Raw genomic sequence first — 19,692 nt, forward strand, 5'->3', positions numbered from 1 at the left:
TTGTATGACCGCACCGATAGGAAATAAGTTGAACAAGCAAATTCATAGAGTCAGAAACTAGAATATGGGTTACCAGGGGCTGGGGTGGGGGTAGGAACTGGGGAGCTCATGTTTAACGGGAACAGAGTTTCTGCTGATGGGAAATTTTGGTCACGGATGGTGGCGAAGGTAGCACAACGTTGTAAATGTAATTATAAACTTGAGAGTGGTTAAAACGGCAACTGTTATACTGTATATATGTTATCACAATACAAAACTATATTTTAAAAAGAAGCTAATGGATTCTAAACAACTCCTTTGGGATACTGCAAACGCCTTGCAGCGAGCTGAACTTACTTCTTATACTCACTGTAAACAATATCGTGTAATTGGTGGCTTCGCTCTGGATAAAAAGGAGGTATTCTCCAGCTTCGGTTTCTGTCATTTTCAAAATGACCATGGAAACAACTCCCCTGCAAAACAGGGAAGAGAACCTGTTGTTTTGGAAAACGTGTGAAACTGACAACATAAGGTTTCACAGGGAGTGAGAGGCTGGCTGGGCGGCTCCCCGGGGGATCTCTGCAGGGGCCCCTGGGCTCAGCACTCAGCCCGGCCAGTTTTGGTCTGACCCCTGGCTTGTCACCATCCCCACGTTGACAGTGAGTGGTTCCCGTCCCGGGGCCCTCGCCTGGCCCCTAGCCCCCTGGAAGAGACAGTCCCCCAGAGGGCGCCAGCCTCGGGGGCCAGCATGTCCTTCTTCTCAGCAACAAGGCGCCCCCCAGCCCCGCACCGCAGCGTCCCGTTCCCTTCCCAGGCCGGGGCCGCCCCCCAGTTGTGCACTCCTCGGCTTGTCTCAGGGAAGGTCCTTTGCTGCCTCCCGCACCCTAAAAGGAAGAATTCAAGCCGAATCTGACACGAGGCCTTTTCCTATGAAGTCACAGTTACCATGGTGATCTCCTCGAGGAGATGACTTTGATATGTCTTCACTGATGCCCATTCTCATTCATGGGAAACATAATCTCTAGTAGTTTGTTGAGAAATGTTGGGTTTATATGTTTTCTGACTTGTGGACATTTCCTACTCAAAATGTGGGCCATCACTGGCAGTATCACCTGGGAGTTGATAAAACTGCAAATTTTGGGGGTCTCACCCCAATCTATTGAGCCAGAATCTGTATTTTAACAGGAACCCTGGCAGCACCATACAAATGAGCATGCAAAGGTGAGAAAGGAGGCATCAGAGCACTGGGCAGCACAGCTGTAGTATATGTGCTTGCATTCATACGGCAGTGAATTAGTTGTGTATATATATGATACATAAATTTATATATTTATATATCATACATATATGTGATTTTCTTCTGCAGCTATTTTGGTGATGTGTTTCATGGAACCACCTCCCTCCTGGGGTCACCTGTGAACTCCTGTGCACACCATGCAAAACGACGAGACAGTTACCAAAGTTGAGGTGTTCAACTGCTCTGTTTATGAATCAAAGTTTGGATATAAATTTCTGTGAATCTCTGCTGCAAAAAAAAGCAGCTAAAAATGCTTTGGCACTAAGTTCACTAACCCACACGGACTACCACTTTAGCTCACAAACAGGGCTGCTTGTTACAAAGGTAAACTCTTTTGGGGTGAAAGAACCCTACTTTTCTACTCTGATTTTGGTCTTGATCTGGTGAGAACTGCTGTGGCATAAAATTTAATATGATCCTAGGGACATTTCATTAAGCCAAAATTCTGAGTAGTAGAGCGATTTGGTTTAACCTCAATATAAAAGCAACTGCAAACAGGAGCGAGGGATACAGTCTCCAAAGAAGAAAGGAATGACCAACCACGCTCCAAGATTGAGAATGAAACTCCAAAATTATAGCCACTCTCCTGAAAATTACTTGAATTTGTTTGACTCTAAAGAAACAGATACAAATACAAATGACGTAAGTGATTCTCGGAGATGGTCCCCAAGATCAGTCCTTTCAGTTCTGGAGGCCATCGATTCATGGTTTTTGCAAAGACAATGGCTTCCCTCTGCAATGGGGTACCGGAACTTCCCCAAGAATTAGAGAAAGGGAGCTTAGAATCATTACACGGCGATGTAAATGGCCTGTGTCCCCTGCTTTCCACCCCTCCCTGGTCTCCCCTTTAGGGTGAGCTCAGCAGGAGGCAGCAATCAGGCTCAAACATTATCCACATATTTTGGCTAAGAAATGTTTTTTGGATTATGAGACTAATGTTCCCCACATACTGATCAATTTTTTACTAAAACAGTATGCTATTACCGCCTACCATTGCAATTCTGCTCATCCTATAGTGAAACAAAACAGATAAAGTCAAATGTTCTTTCCCCAAGCATTTCCAGAAAGACGCTTCTTACCATTTGAACTAAAATTGACATGGAAATCTCATCTTCAATATGACATCCGATTAAAAATCAAGACTCCTTAAAAATCCCAAACATTATTTCTACTACTTTTGTTTTACACTTTGCCAGGCGCTCCCTACCTTCTTAGGTTCTGCCTACATTTTCAGTTCCTTATTTCATTTGAGATAAGAGTTGCATCAGGCATGGTGAGAAACTTGAAAGGAAATTCCAAGTGAACCACAGTACATGGCATTTTGGTATTCTACCAGAAATCCTTGCACTGCACAACCCCCTTGCTTACCTGTTTTGTCCATCAAAGCTTGGCTGGCAGCTTAGTGGGCTGTGCTTAAAGACCCAGAGGCAGGAAATGTTCCCGGGGACGCTGACCGTCGCTTGCAGGGTAATGGATGCAGAAATGTCGACTTCCACCTTAGCTGCTTCGTAGACCGCCCCCGCACTCTCAGGCTGCAGCGAGCACCCAAGGTCCTCTGTGGACTCCGGCACCTACATTGCAGAGAGCATCACATGAAGTTGCTGCAGCTGCATGTTCAGGGTGTCCTCTTCTTTAGCTGCAGCTGTTATTGATGCCTGTACTTTTACATACCATACCCGACACCCAAGCACATTGTAAACCACTGAGAACATATCAGTGACTAAAAACGATATGAATCATGATTCCCTAAAGAAAAGATAAATAACTTCAGGCTATGTTTCTAAAATGCTTCACAGACTATAATTATGAAATTCATAATACATAGGCAAATAATTTTTATGATTATTGGTATGTGAAGGGTTTGCTATAAGTTGGCATCTGTCAGAGGGAATCAAAAAAAAAAAAAGAATCACACAATTATTTGCTGGGCAGATGTCCCCACAGGCTCATTGTTACCACCACATTCCCTACCTACTTTAAATAGCTGAGCTCTATTGAGGGGAGGGTGTGGTGGCTACTTCTGTGGCTGGACCCCTGACCTCCTACCTCCCCAATATGTGTGAGCAAGAAGGGTGCAACACACACACACACACACCCCTCTGGGGCAGCACTTTTGGTCATAGCCATATTTCTGTTTTTTATTTATTCACTTGTTCAGCAAATATCTGCTATGTTCACATTCAGTACTCATAAGTGGTTGTTTTAGTCTGCCAAAGCTGCCAGAGTGCAACACACCAGAGATAGACTGGCTTTTAATAAAAGGGGATTTATTTAGCAAAAATGTATAGTTCTTCAGAGGAAAGGCAGCTCATTTTCCACTGAGGTTCTTTCTTACACGGGAAGGCACAGAGTGATCTCTGCTGGCCTTCTCTCCAGGCCTCTGAGTTCCAACAACTTTCCCCTGGGTGATTTCTTTCTGCATCTCCAAAGGCCTGGGCTGAGCTGCGAGTGCTGAGATGAGGAATGCTGAGCTGCTTGGGCTGTGCTACGTTGCGCTCTCTCATTTAAGCATCTAGCCAATTAAATCAAACATCATTCATTGCAGCAGGCACGCCTCCTTGCCGACTGCAGATGTAATCAGCAACAGATGAGGTTCATGTACCATTGGCTCATGTTCACAGCAATAGATCTAGGCACCTTCACCTGGCCAAGTTGAGCCCTGAACCTAACTACCACAGTGGTAGACACTCAGCTGGGAACAATAGGGGTAGAAAGAAAAGATACTGATCCTAGAGAGTTTTGAGTCTCACAGGAAGAAACGACGAAGGCACAAGCTGAAATGCAATGTTCCCCATAAAAAGATACCCATTATTTGAAATGTAAAAAATGAAGTGCACTAGGACTTTGGAAGAAAGATAGGCAACTGCCAGCTGGGAATTTTGTGAATGTATCATTGATGGGCAGCAATAAAACTGAATGTTAAAAGATGGGTATGAAGCGAAGTAAAAAAAACAACTGCTAAAGAAAGAGAAAATATTCACAGCACATGCCAAGATAAATGGCTAATATCTATAAAATATAAAGAAGTCTTAAAAACTGAGGGATAGAGGAACAAATACCCAGTAGACAAATGGGAAAAACAAATGAATAAACATCTCACAAAAAAATTTAAAATGGCTCTCAAACTCACTTATAATCAGGGAACTATAAATGAGAACAAAACTGAGATTCCACTTCTCATCTATTAGACTGGCAAAAATGAAAATGTCTGATAGCAGATTTTGTTGGTGAGAATACGAGGGGAATTTGGCAATACCTAATAAAGTAACGTATGCACTCGCCTTTGAGCCAGCAATCCCACTTCTAGATAAATACCTCCAACAATGAATTGCAAAATATTGGAAGCACTCTACTTGCCTGGTTGAATAAACTATGGTTTATTCATAAACTATGGAACAACCACACAGTGGAGTACTATACAGCTGGGAAAACAGATGAGGTGACCTCTATGAACTGATTTGGAATGATTTCCTGGATAGAGAGCTAAGCGAAAAAAGTTTAGTGCATAACACATCTACTTTCAAGTGTGCAACACTTCCTATAAGAAAGAAGGGGATTTAAGAAAATATACATGTATCTGCACATTTGTGCAAAAGAAATACAGGAATAATAAACTCAAATCCAGGAGATAGGTGGGAAGGGGGCGGAAACTTGGGAATAGGGATGAGTAGGGAGTAAATCTTTTCTGAGCATGGCTTTATTGTAAAAAATAACATATATACAAAAGAGCAATAAATTTCAAAGCATGCAACAATTGGCTGTAGAACAGAGTGCAGAGCTGAGCATGACTTTTTAGTTAGTAAGTTGGGCAGGGGTCTGGATGGGAGCCACCGAGGTTCTGCCCAGAGCAGTGAAGCGTCAGAGCCGCGCTGCAGGAGGGCTGGGCTGGCTGCCATCGCTGAGCTGGGCCATGGGAGGAAAAGGTCACTCGGGATGTTACTGCATGATGGGGAGTTATCTAGGGCTTGAATTTGGGCAGTGAGACTGGAGAATATGAAGTGGGTATACGAGAAATCCTCAGGAGAGGGAATTGACAAGACCTGGGAACTGAGGGAGGGGAAGTAAGTAGTCCAACAGCATGTGGAGCTCTCAGACCTGGGAAGTAGGCAAGGCCATGAAGAGAAATCTGCTCATATGAGAATAGGGGTAGACTCAGGGAAGTAGAAAGGAAATTAATTTCATCCATGGATATTAATATGCAACTGGAAAATTGATTTCCAGGAGGCAGTTGGAAATTAGGGACGCAATCAGTATTCTAATTTCTATCTCTATGAAACTGCATAATATCCAATATTTTATTTGTAGTAACCATGGGACTTAAACCTAAATCCTAAAACTATCACAATCCATATTTTAATATTATTTTACCGTGAGATACGATGATACGCCCACAGCTGCATCATTATTCTTATGATTGATTAAGACACACTTGATTGCAGGCAGATCTTGATTTGTAAGACTCCCAAATATCACTGCTGAAAAAACAGCTGCAAAATAAAACAGAAACAATGATGTTGATACATGTACACCTTAAAAAAGAGAATATGTATCCATCTTCAATGAAAAGAAATGAAGTCAAGAGAAAGTGGCCAACACTAAAGTATGTAGGAAACGTAATTTCAGAAAAGGTAACTCTTACTATAAATCAGAAATAGAGGTGCATGGGGAGGCTGTCCAAAGGAATGCTCTGCAGTGGTGGAAATGTGCTTTATCTGTGCTAGCTCCCATTAGCCATTCACCACATGTGGCCATTGAGCGTTGAAAATGAGGCCACTATGACTGAGGAATTGATTTTTCAGAGAAAAGCCTTTCTTTGTAACCAGTGCCCTAAATTTTAAAAATTATGTGCCTTGGTGAGAGTCTATTTCCATCCATCGTGTTGGAGGATTCAGTGGCTTTTTCAATCTAGAAACTCATTTCCTTCCGTCTGGGGGAATGTTCTTGGATTATTCCTCTGATTCCTTCCCTGTCCTCCTCTTATTTGGGTGTTTTCCTCAAATGGCTGGTGATCCTTGACAGTGTGCTAAGTATAAGAATGAGGCACTTAATGCTAACCACAAACTCTGCGCGTGCAGGGTGACCTGCCGACCGTCTGCAGACTTCCTTCTCTTTTACCTGCTGCTGTGATGCGGGAGCTGGTGCCGGCAATATGTGTGCTCCCGGGAACCTGCGGTACAACTCAAGTTGCTTTCAGCATTCCCAATCTCCAGGTCATGACTCAGCTTTTTTCTTCTGCTTTCTAGTTTTCAAAATTTTGTTATTTTCTCTTTCCTTCTTTCTTTATGTATTTATGTAGTCTTAAAAATTTCTGCACCGGCATTTGAATGGAATATTGGTAGAGATGGGTGGGAGGTAAACGCTATCTTTGTACCATGTTAATCTGAAACAATTGCATCCTGCTTCAAAACCTCAGTAGCGCAGCTATGGAAACTGATATTAAGACATATTCCCTGGATTTTTTTTTTTTTATTTACTTACTTATTTTTATTTTTAACTTTTTTTTATTGTATAGTATTAACATATATACAAAGCAAAGAAAGAAAAAAGCAATAGTTTTCAAAGCACTCTTCAACAAGTAGTTACAGGACAGATCCCAGAGTTTGTCATCAGCTACCATACGATCCTTTCATATTTTTCCATCTAGCTGCTCCAGAATATAGGCAGCCAGAGGGCTTAAATATATATATATATATATATTTTTAACATGGGCAATTGAACCCGGGTCCTCTGGCATGGCAGGTGAGCACTCTGCCTGCTGAGCCACCGTGGCCCGCCCTTAAATATTTTTTTTATCATCACAATTGACTTTTTTTCCCCTCTTTTTTGTGAAAAATAACATATATACAAAAAAGCTATAAATTTCAAAGCACTGCAACACAGCTAGTTGTAGAACATATTTCAGACCTTGACATGGGATACAATTTCACAATTTTAGGTTTTTACTTCTAACTGCTCTAAAATACTGGAGATTAAAAGAGATCAATGTAATGATTCAGCATTCATATTCATTTGTTAAATCCTATCTTTTCTGTACAACTCCACCATCATCTTTGATCTTTCCATCCCTCTCTTTAGGGGTGCTTGGGCTACAGCATTTCTAAATTTTTGCTATTGGAAGGATTTGTCACTAATACATGGTAGGGTGATGGAACTATCTGATGTTCTGGAGAGGCTGGGCTAGGTTTCAGGACTTATCTGGACCAGGGACACATCTGGAGGTGGTAGGTTTCTGGAAAGTTACTCCAGTGCCTGGAACCCTTGTGGAATTTTATATATTGCCCTAGGTGTTCCTTAGGATTGGCTGGAATGATCCTGGTTGGGGGTTGGCAGGTTATGACAGGTAGCAAGGTCTACATGAAGTTTGCATAAGAGCAACCTCCAGAGTAGTCTCTCCACTCTATTTGAACTCTCTTTGCCCCTGAAACTTTATTAATTACACTTCTTTCCCTCCTTTTGGTCAGGATGGAATTGTTGATCATCACGGTGCCAGGTCTGGATTCATCCCTGGGAGTCATCTCCCATGCCACCAGAGAGACTTTCACTCCTGGATGTCATGTCCTATGTAGGGGGGAAGGCAATGATTCCACTTTGCAGAGTTGGGCTTAGAGAGACTGAGGCCACATCTGAGCAACAAAAGAGGTCCTCCAGAAGTAACTCTTAGGCATGCCTATAGGTAGTTTAAGCTTCTCTGCTACCCACATAAGCTTCACAAAGAGGAAGCCTCATGATCGAGGGCATGGCCTATTGATTTGGGTATCCCTAAAGTTTGACAGAGTATTAGGGGATTCCCTGATGGCAAGGTTTAATAGTTCCATATTTCTCCCATCACTCAGGGGACTTTGACAAAACTTATTATTTGCTTAATATACTGTAAGATGTATTCAGGTATTACAATAATCTATACAGGATTAAAGGACCTCTTTCATATTCTGTCCTCCCTGTGTTTGAATTGTTCAAATGAGCTATACAGATAGGTTGAATTAGATTATGCACTACAGAAAAAAAATAAAAGTAATAATAATAGTAAAAAAAAAATAACAAAAAAAACAAAAACCTATAGCTCAGATGCAGCTTCATTCAGTGTTTTAACATGATTACTTTACAATTAGGTATTATTGTGCTGTCCATTTTTGAGTTTTTGTATCTAATCCTGTTGCACAGTCTGTATCCCTTCAGCTCCAATTACCCATTATCTTACCCTGTTTCTAACTCCTGCTGGACTCTGTTACCAATGACATATTCCAAGTTTATTCTCGAATGTCGATCACTGAATGTATTTTAAGTGCACAATTTTATAAATTTCAACAATATATTTATACCCGTGAAACCATCACAAGATCAAGCAGAGGACTTACCCATCACCTCCAAAAGCTACTCAGGCCCCTTTATGATCCCTCCCTCCCACCCACTCTCCAATGCCCAAGAAAATTCTGACCTGTTTCTGTCACTATAAATTAGTCTAAACTTTCTAGACTTTTGTGCAAATGGAATCAAATCATATAAATTCTTTTTTGTTTGGCTTTTTTTTACTCATCATTTTCTTAAGATTTATCCATGCTGTAGTAAATAACAGTAGTTCATTCTTTTTAATTGTTGAGCAGTATTTGATTATAAATACAACACAGTATTTTAAGCCATTCACCTGTTCATGGACATTTGGGGTGTTTCCAGTTTTGAGCTCTTACGAATAAAAATGTCATGAACTTTCATAAACGTCTTTGTGCAGGCATATGCTTTCACTTCCCTAGGAGTGGAAAGCGTGGGTCATACTGTAGGAACACGTTTAACTTTTCAATAAATGTCACACTGTTTTCCAAAGAGCTTCTCCCGCCCATCAGCGGTGAATGGAAACTGTTTGTGCCACATCGTTGTCACTTGGTATGATGACGCATCTAAATTTTAGACATTCTAATAGTTGCCTTGCAGAATCTCATTGTGGTTTTTATTTGCATTTCCATACTGACTAACAATGTTTAGCTTCCTTTCAGGTGCTTACACGATATCTTGTAGTGAGTTGAATGGTGGTCCCCCCAAATTAATGTCCATTTCTGCCTTAGATTGGACATTTCTATGGCTTGTTTCAATTGGGACATTTCCTTGGCCTTAGAACTGTAAACTAGCAACTCATTAAATTCCCCCTTTTAACAGCCATTTGTTTCTGGTATATTGCGTTCTGGCAGCTAGCAAACTAGAACAGATTTTGGCACTGGAGAGCGGGGTGTTGCTGTTGTGACTTGCAAATATCAAACATGTTGGAACGGCTTTTTAAATGGATAAGGGGAAGAATCTGGAAGAGATGTGAGAAGCTTGATAGAGAAGGCCTAGAATGCTTTGAAGAGACTGTTGGTAGAAATGTGGACTCTAAAGACATTTCTGATAAAGTCTTGGACAGAAATGAGATATGTGTCATTACAGACTGGAAGGAAGGCAATCCTTGCTTTAAAATGGCAGATAATCTGGCAAAATTGACTAGTGGCTTTGGTTGGAAGATAGATTTTAAAAGCCATGAACTTGGATACTTAGCAGAAGAGATCTCCAAATTAAATGTGGAAAGTATAGCCTGGTTTCTCCTCACAGCTTAGAGCGAAATGCAACAGAGAGAGATAAGCTGAAAACTGAACTCTTTAGTACAAAGAAACCAGAAATTGATGTCTGGGAAAATTCTGGGCTTCCAGGAAGGGAGACCCCAGAGAATAGTGCTCCAAGTGAAGATTTGACCAGATGTGGGACCAGTCAGCCATTCCAGAGAAAGCCAGGATTGGACATGGAGTTATCCAGGAAGAATTTGTGGAAACTCCTTATGTCTGATGGGCATCCAAGGCTACTGCCTAGAAAGCCAACGAGAGTGCTGTGGGACCTGTATAAACAGAGCTGCTCCTAGTCTAGACTGGGGGGTTCAGAGAAAGGACACATTGGAGGAAAAATAACTTCAGAGGCAAAATCATGGAGGCTGAGGTCTGAAGTCAGGAATGAAGTCAGGAAGCCTCAGGCCAGGAGAGTGACCCACCCAAGCCCGTGGAGAGGGTGAGTTTGCCCCGAAGGCAGAGGATGGGCCTTCCACCTCATTGCAGTGGAAGAGTCATGCCGTCTCAGGCCTTGGAAAGGGTGAAGCATCTCCCTTGGGGTTTGGGGAGAGCCTGGCTGCCACCACATGGAGGGGTTGAGTGTGTGCCCAGGAGATGGCGGGGAGCCCGGGTGCAGCCCCAATGCTTGGAGAGAGTGGAGCCGAGAAAAAGGTGGTCTCCCCAAATTCCCCCAAGGTTGTGTTCAGAGAGAGGCAGGCCTCCGTGTAGGCAATTGGAAAGGGTGGGACTGCCGCTTTCAGAAGCCCCAAGGATAAATGATTCTCAGACTTTGAAATCTAATGGACTTTGCCCTGCGGGTTTTTGAAATTGTATGGGTCCAGTGACCCCTGTGTTCTTTCCTTCCTATGGAAATGCGTATATGTATTCCATGACTGGTCCTCCTTTGTATGTTGGCAGCAAATAACTTGTTATAAGTTTTCAAAGATCCAGAGCCAGAGAACTTTGCCTTAGAACAGACCATGCCTGTAACTAACTTTGATAGGAGTTTGTACTGTTTCTAACTTTGTATTTCATTTGTATTGCTTTTGAAATGGTTTAAGGATTTTTGATATTGCTATGGAATTAATATATTTTGTATATGGGAGAAACGTTTTTTTAAGGGGCCAGAAGGTGGAATGTGCTGGTTTGAAAGGATGCATGCCCCCTAGAAAAGCCAAGTTTCAATCAAAATCCCATTTCATAAAGGTGTGGCTGTTAAACTAGATTAGGTGATGACAGGTCTCCACCCATTTGGGTGGGTCTTTATTGATTTACTGGAGTTCTATGAAAGAGGAAACATATTGGAAAATGGGAGATTCCGAGAGAGCAGAGAAGCAGAGAGTCCACCAGCCAGCGACCTTTGGAGATGAAGAAAGAAAACGCCTCCTAGGGAGCTTCATGAAACTAGCAGATGATGCCATATTCGCCATGTGCCCTTCCAGCTGAGAGAGAAGCCCTGACTGGGTTCACCATGTGCCTTTCCAGATGAGAGAGAAACCCTGAACTTCATCGGCCTCTGGAACCAAGGTATCTTTCCCTGGATGCCTTAGATTGAACCTTTCCACAGACTTGCTTTAATTGGGACAATAGAACTAGCAACACTTTAAATTCTCCCTTTCAAAAGCCATTCTGTTTCAGTTATTTTGCATTCCAAAAGCTAAGCAAACTAGAACAATGTCCTAATACCTGGACCCTGTGAATGTGGCCTTGTTTGGGGAAAGCATCAATACAGACATAATGAATTAAGGATCTTGAGAGATGAGGACATCCTGGATCACCCAGAAGGGCCCTAAATCCAGTGACAAGAGTCCTTGAAGAGAACGAAGAGAAGAGAATTCAAAGACATCCCAGAGAGGCCATGTGAAGGTGGAGGCAGAGACTGGAGTGATGCAGCAACAAGCCAAGGCATGCCTGGAGCCACCAGAAACCAGGAGATGTGAGGGCAGAGTTGTCCTCGAGCTGGCAGAGCCTGCCTGGAGCCCACAGAGCTCAGGCAATGTATGGCTAGTTTTTGAAGATCACAATTTCTTAATCTTAAAGATGTCCAACGCACCAATTTTCCTTTTATGGATCATGCTTTTTGGCAATATATCCGAAAACTATTTGCCCACCTCAACGTCAGTGAGGTTTTCCCCTGTAAGTTCTACAGTTTTAGGTTTTACATATAGCCACAATCTATTTTTGTTGTTGTTGCTTTATTGCGGTAACATAGATATGACACAAAATTTGCCATTTTAGTCACTGTCAGGTGTTCCACTCAGTGGTATTAATTACATTCACAACATTGTGCTACCGACACCACAATCTATTATCAAAGCTTTCTCATCATCCCTAACAGAAACTCTGCACCCAACAAGCAATAACTCTCCATTCCCACCCCCCATCCAGGCACTGGTAACCTGTAATCCACTCTCTGTCTCTCTATATTTGTTTTTTCTGGGTAATTCATGTAAGTGAAATCATACTGTCTGTCTTATTTGGGGTCTGGCCTATTTACTCAATACAACATCTTTAAGATTCACACATGTTGTAATGTGTCAGAACTTCATTTCGGTTTATGAATAATATTCCGTGTATGGATACATCACATTCTGCTTATCTACTCATCCACTGATGGACATTTGGGTAGCTTTCACCTTTTGGCCATTGTGAATAAGGCTGCGAAGGTGCTAACACTGGCATAAAATATCTCCTTGAGTCCCTGGTTTCAATTCTTTGGGGAAAATACCTAAAAATGGAATTGCCAGGTCATGTGGTAATTCTACATTTAACTTTCTGAGGGACTGCCAAACGTTTCCACAGCAGCTGCACCATTTTACATCCCTAACAGCAAGGCATGCAGGTTCCTATTTCCTCGCATCCATGCCAACACTTGTTATTTTTCACTTTTTAGTAAGAGCCATCTTTGTGGGTGTGAAATGGTGTCTCATGGTGGTTTTGATTTGCATTCCCTAGTGGCTAATGATGTTGAGCATCTTCTCACATACTTCTTGGCAATCTGTATATCATCTTTTGAGAAACGTCTATTCAAGTCCATTGCCCAATTTTTAATTGGGTTTGTCTTTCTGTTGTTAAATTGTAGGAGTGCCTTATATTTTTTGGATATTAAATCCTTATTAGATATATGATTTCCAAATATTTTCTTCCCATTCTGTTCTGTCTTTTCACTTTCTTGGTAATGTCCTTTAATACACAAAGGTTTTTAATTTCAGTCAAGTCCAATTTGTCTATTTTTTCTTTTATTGCTCATGCTTTTGGTACCATCTATAAACCACATTTTGAGTTAACTTCTGCAGATAGGGTGAGCTATGGATCAAAACTATGCATATGAATATATTTGCCTGTAATATCCAATTGTTACAGCACCATTTCTTGAAAAGACTATGATTTCTATAATGAATAGCTTCCATATATTTGTCAAAAATAAATTAACCAGGGTTGACCAAGATGGTTGTGTAAGATACTCCAGGGTGCTGTTTCCCCACAGAATCTTTGAACAACTAGCAAAAATTGGCAGAGCAATTTTCCTAGTAACCCAGAAAGCCGTTAATGGGTTGCAGTAGCTGGGCCAGTGCTGAATCAAGATAATGCATGTTTATAAAGTGAAAGGCGAAGCTTGTGCTACCCTTTTTGGCCTCTCCACTGCCCCGCCCCCAGTGTGGTACGGGACCAGCCTGCACTCATATTGTGAGGCCCTTTCCCTGTTCACAAGGGAGTAGAGGGCCCCCTGTACAAATATTAGAGGCCCTCTATGTCACTGCCAATCTATCAGGTGCAGCCTGAAAGACTGAACCAGAAAACCCATCACTACCTTGTCTTCCTAGAACTTGCCCTGCAGGAAAATGCATCTGGAGACACCTAAAGCTGTTTAAGAAATAATTATTCCAAAGCAGGCAAAGGATTACCTGCTTAAGTCATACAGTAGGGCACCCTGCTGGGGGAAAAGTACATTTCATAGGAGAAGAAAGGGCAAAAACGTGTAACTGGGGGACTTCTTAAGGCAAAAAGCAAGCACAAGCCCAGGATGAGACACAGACTCCAAAAGGACAGAGAGGACCGTGCCCTTTACATTCACCTCCAGCTGACAGGAGCTGCTGGGAGGATTAAGTCTGAAGGAGAGGCCCACCCAAAGCCAGGCTGATTTACCTGGACTGTGGAAGGTGTTGCTTGCATTGGTTTATTAGTTTTCATTGTCTCCTGGCACTCAAGGAAATCTCCATCACATCACTCAGTTATATACATATTCAAGGAACAGACAGCTCAGGGACCAAATCCCAGAATTGAATCTTTAAAATATTAAAAAGAATAGTGTGCAGGGGGTTGTGGGAAAATGGCAGAGTAGGGAGCTCTAGGACTCAGTCCTTCTACCAAAATAGCTATTAAATAGGCAGAAACTGTTTAAAATAGTGGTTCTGAAATTCTGGAGACCAGAATAATACCGTTCAGCATCCAGGGAAGAACAGGAGGGAGGGGCCAATAAATGGCAGTGAAGAACAGTAACTTACTCTCTCCACATGGCAGGGCACCATGGGGCCCAGCCCTGGCTAGTTCACATCCAAATCTTCCTACCCCAAGACCAGGGGTGGGCACAGCTGATGGCTGGCCATGACTTCTGATTAGTGAATTCAGATTGCTGGGGGCCTGGCTCTGATGGCAGCTACTGTCTTCACCTGCCTCTGACAGCGGTGACAGCCATTGTTTTCACCCACCTGGACAAAGGCAGCAGCCGCTGTTGTTTTGATTCACTCCAGACAGGGGTGGTGGCAGTGGAGACCTGGAGACCCTGCACTTCCTCAGGGCCGCATGGGACAGTGAGCTGGGCAGGCACTTGCTGGGAGGCCAGGAAAGCTCAGCTTTGAGGAGCCGTTAGAGAAGCTCTCGGAGCCCATGCTGACCGCCCAGAGTGCTCTGCAGCTGATCTGCACCCCCTCCTGGGTCCCTGGCCGTGTCTGGGCTGGGAAAGACTGATCTAGGAAAGTCCCCTCCAATGTGCCCTCCTCTCAGAATTTGCCCTCCAGGTAAAAGCAGTGTGAAACAATGGAAAAAGTATGAAAGCTATAGAGGTGGACAATCTGGGACAAAGGCCTGCCAGCTTCAAATGCCCTGGAGTGAGAGGTCTGTCCCTGGGAAGCAGAGGGGGCAACCAAACTCCTGTAAACAGGACAATTACCAAGCAAAAGCCCAGGACGAGACAGAGGACCAGAAAGAGAAAACCCTGCATACTGTGTTTGCCTTGGGCAGACCTTCTAGAAAGAAGAGTTAAAGCTCAAGAAAATCTCTGCCAGGTTAGAAAACCAAGGAACAGACATCTCAGGGAATAAATCCCAGAGTAAACCTTTTAAAATATTAAAATGTATAGTGTGCAACAAGCAGTAGGAAATGATGGTCCATCCAAAGAAAGGGGATAAAAATCCAGAAAATACCAACAAAGAAGATGAGAATGTGGATATACTAAATAATACCTTAAAAAAAAAGAAGGAAAAAAATACATAAAATAAATAAAAGGCTATCAGGAAAACAACGAAGGTGTAATATGAGAGTCTTAGTAAAGGGATAGAAATTTTAAAAGGAACCAAACAGAACTACTGGAGTTGAGTAGCACCATAACTGAAATGAAACATCCCCAGGAGGGTTTCAAGAGCAGAGTGGTGCTGGCAGAAGAGAGTCAGTGAACTTGAAGACAAGACACTTGAAATGAGTCAACTGAGGAGCAGAAAGTAAAAAGAATTATTAAAAGCATAAAGAGCCTGAGAAACCTCTGGGACACCATCAAGTGCAACAGTATATGCACTATGGGATTCCCAGAAGGAGAAGAAAGGGAAAGTGGCAGGAGGATTATCCAAAGAAATAATGACAGAGAACTTCCCAAACTTAGCAAAAGACATGAATATGCACATCCAGAAGCACAGGGTAACATGAAGAAAAGTACATCCTGCTAAGTGCATTCAATTTATCACACTATTGAAGGCAAAGGACAAACAGAGAATTCTGAAAGCTCCAAGAGAAAAGCAATGTGTTACATACAAGGGAGCCCCGATTAGACTGAGTGCCGATTTCTCATCAGAACCAGGGAGGCAAGAAGGCAGTGGACTGAAATACTGGAAGTGCTGAAAGAAAACAACTGCCTAGCCAAGAATTTTATATCCGATAAAGTGGGGAGAGGGCGGGCCACGGTGGGTCAGCAGGCAGAGTTCTCGCCTGCCATGTCAGAGACCCGGGTTCGGTTCCCGGTGCCTGTCTATGCAAAAAAAAAGTGAGGGAGAGATTAAGATATTCTTATTAAACAAAAGCTGAGGGAGCCTACACAATGGGAGACAATATTTGGAAATGACATATCAGATAAAGATCTAGTATCCAGAATTTATAAAGAGATTGTCCAACTCAACAACAAAAAGACAGCCAACCCAATTACAAAATGGGAAAAAGACTTGAACAGACACCTATCAGAAGAGGAAATACAAATGGCCAAAAGGCACATGAAGAGATGCTCAATGTCCCTGGCCATTAGAGAAATGCAAATCAAAACCACAATGAGATATCATCTCACACCCACCAGAATGGCCATTATCAACAAAACAGAAAATGACAAGTGCTGGAGAGGATGCGGAGAAAGAGGCACACTTATCCACTGTTGGTGGGAATGTCAAATGGTGCAACCACTGTGGAAGGCAGTTTGGCGGTTCCTCAAAAAGCTGAATATAGAATTGCCACACGACCCAGCAATACCATTGCTGGGTATCTACTCAAAGGACTTAAGGGCAAAGACACAAATGGACATTTGCACACCAATGTTTATAGCAGCGTTATTTACAACTGCAAAGAGGTGGAAACAGCCAAAATGTCCATCAACAGAAGAGTGGCTAAACAAACTGTGGTATATACATACGATGGAATATTATGCAGCTTTAAGACAGAATAAACTTATGAAGCATGTAATAACATGGATGGACCTAGAGAACATTATGCTGAGTGAGTCCAGCCAAAAACTAAAGGAGAAATACTGTATGGTCCCACTGATGTGAATTGACATTCGAGAATAAACTTGGAATATATCATTGGTAACAGAGTCCAGCAGGAGTTAGAAACAGGGTAAGATAATGGGTGATTGGAGCTGAAGGGATACAGACTGTGCAACAGGACTAGATACAAAAACTCAAAAATGGACAGCACAATAATACCTAATTGTAAAGTAATCATGTTAAAACACTGAATGAAGCTGCATCTGAGCTATAGGGTTTTTTTTTTTTGTCTGTCTGTTTGTTTGTTTGCCTTTTTTTTGTACTATTATTATTATTATTTTTTCTCTATATTAACATTCTATATCTTTTTCTGTTGTTTTGCTAGCTCTTCTTCTAAATCGATGCAAATGTACTAAGAAACAATGATCATGCATCTATGTGATGATATTAAGAATTACTGATTGCATATGTAGAATGGAATGATTTGTAAATGTTGGGTTAATTTCTTTTTTTTTCTTTAATTAATAAAAAAAAAAAAAGAAGAAGAGGGGGAAAAAAAAAAAGCTGAGGGAGTCCACCACCAACAGTCTTGCCCTGTTAGCAATACTACAGGAAGTTCTTCAGGCTAAAAGGAAAGGACACTGGACAGTGAGTGGTTCAAAGCATAATAAAGAAATTAAGACCAGCAGCAACTATTTGGGTACTTATAAATGCCAGTATTATTATAGTATGTTGTTTGGTATGTAACTCTACTTCTTAATTTCTACAATGCCAAAACACAAATGCATGAAAAGTAATGATAAATCTATGTTTTTGGACATATAATGTACAAAGATGTAAGTGCTGACAAGTAAACAAAAATGGTAGGAGAACAGAGGGATATAGGAAAATAAATGTGCATGATACTGAAGTTAGGTCGGCATTGAGCCAAATATGATTGATATATTTAAGATGTTAAATTTTAGCCACATGGTAACCACAAAGAGAACAGATGGAAAATATATCCTGATTGAAATGAGAACAAACTCACTATGGTACATAAAAAAAAAGGAAAAATACAAGAGTAGGGATTAACAGAAGTGAAGGGCAAAAAAAGCAGAAAGGAGGAGACTCAGAGAGAGCAGAGAATGCTGCAGCACCACGGAGCAGAGAGTCCACCAGCCAGCGACCTTTGGAGATGAAGAAGGAAAATGCCTCCTGGGGAGCTTCATGAAACCAGAAGCCAGGAGAGTAGCAGATGACGCCGTATTCGCCATGTGCCCTTCCAGCTGAGAGAGAAGCCCTGACTGTGTTCACCATGTGCCTTCTCACTTGAGAGAGAAACCCTGAACTTCATCGGCCTTCTTGAACCAAGGTGTCTTTCCCTGGATGCCTATGATTGGACATTTCTATACACTTGTTTTAATTGGGACATTTTCTCGGCCTTAGAACTATAAACCAGCAACTTATTAAATTCCCCTTTTTAAAAGCCAAAACAACAACAACAACAAAAAACAAACAAACAAACAAAAAGTAGAAAGGAGACTTTGATATACCACTGTCAATATTGGATAGAACATATAGTCAGAAGATCAATAAAGAATTACAAGACTTGAAGAATACTCTAAATCAACTAGATCTAAGAGACATATATAGACTATTTCACCCAACAAAAACAGAATACACAGTCTTCTCAAGTATACATGGATCATTCTCCAAGACAGACCATATTTTGGGTCACAAAACAAGCTTAACAAATTAAAAAATATTGAAATTATACACTGTAGTTTCTCTTACCTCAGTGGAATGAAGATAGAAAGCAATGCAGAGGGAGAAAGTGAAAATTCACAAGTATGTGGAAATTATAAAACATACTCATAAACAAACAATGGGTTAAAGAGGAAGTTAAATGCAAAATAGAGGGTGGGCCATGGTGGCTCAGCAGGCAGAGTTCTTGCCTGCCATGCTGGAGACCCGGGTTCGATTCCCAGTGCCTGCCCATGACAAAAAGTTAGAAAAATGAAAAACAAATTAGAAAATATCTTGAGAAAAATGAAAATGTAATGTACCAAAATGTATGGGATGCAGCAAAGGTTAGTGCTGAGAGGGAAATTTATGGTTCTAAATGCTTATAATTAAAAAGAAGAAAGACTTCAAATCTGACACCTAACCTCAAAACAGGAAGAACTAGAGAAAGAAGAGCAAAGTAAATCCAACAGGAGCAGAAGGAAGGAAATAAAAATTAGAGCGGAGATAAATGAAACTGAGAGCAAAAAAACAATAGAGGGAATCAACAAAATCAAAAGCTCATTCTTTGAAAAGATCAATAAAATTGACAGATTTTTAGCCAGACTGGCAAAGAAAAAGACAGGATGCAAGTAACGAAAACAAAAATGAAAACGGGGAATTACTACCAACTCTGCTAAAATAAAAAGGACTATAGAGAATATTACGGACAACTGTATACCAGTAAATTGGATAACCTAGATGAAATGGACAAATTCTTAGAAACACATAAACTACCTACATTGACTCAAGAAGATCTCAACAAGCCAATTACTACTAAAGAGATTGAAACAATAATCAAAAACATCCCAACAAAGAAAAGCCCAGGGCAAGATGGTACTATAGGGTAATTATACCAAACATTCCAAGAAGACTTAATTCCAATTCTGCTCAAATTCTTTCAAAAAATTAAAGTGGAGGGAGCACTCCCTAATTCATTCTATAAGGCCCATACCAAAGTCAGCTAAAGATACTACAAAAAAAGAAACTCTGACCTCAGTGGAATGAAGAAATCCTCAACAAAATATTAAGAAAACAATTCCAACAGTATTTTAAAAGAATTATGCACCATGATCAAGTGGGATTTAATCCTGGCATGCAAGGTTAGTTCAACATAAGAAAATAAATT

The 19,692-nt window shown here is 41.4% G+C and overlaps 1 protein-coding gene across 1 annotated transcript in view; it reads right to left on the bottom strand.

Annotated features, from left to right (window-relative positions):
• The window catches only part of FLT3 (fms related receptor tyrosine kinase 3), a 76,769-nt gene that overhangs the window by 46,226 nt on the left and 10,851 nt on the right, over positions 1–19,692 (bottom strand). Inside the window, exons 2-4 of the mRNA XM_077158931.1 lie at positions 5,645–5,763; positions 2,645–2,847; positions 337–452 (exon numbers count right to left, since the gene is read on the bottom strand). Of these exons, the coding sequence (XP_077015046.1) occupies positions 337–452; positions 2,645–2,847; positions 5,645–5,763 (438 nt within the window). The remainder of the gene's footprint in view (positions 1–336; positions 453–2,644; positions 2,848–5,644; positions 5,764–19,692) is intronic.

This window comes from Tamandua tetradactyla, chromosome 4 (genome assembly GCF_023851605.1).
Source record: "Tamandua tetradactyla isolate mTamTet1 chromosome 4, mTamTet1.pri, whole genome shotgun sequence".
NCBI classification, from domain to species: Eukaryota; Metazoa; Chordata; class Mammalia; order Pilosa; family Myrmecophagidae; genus Tamandua; species Tamandua tetradactyla.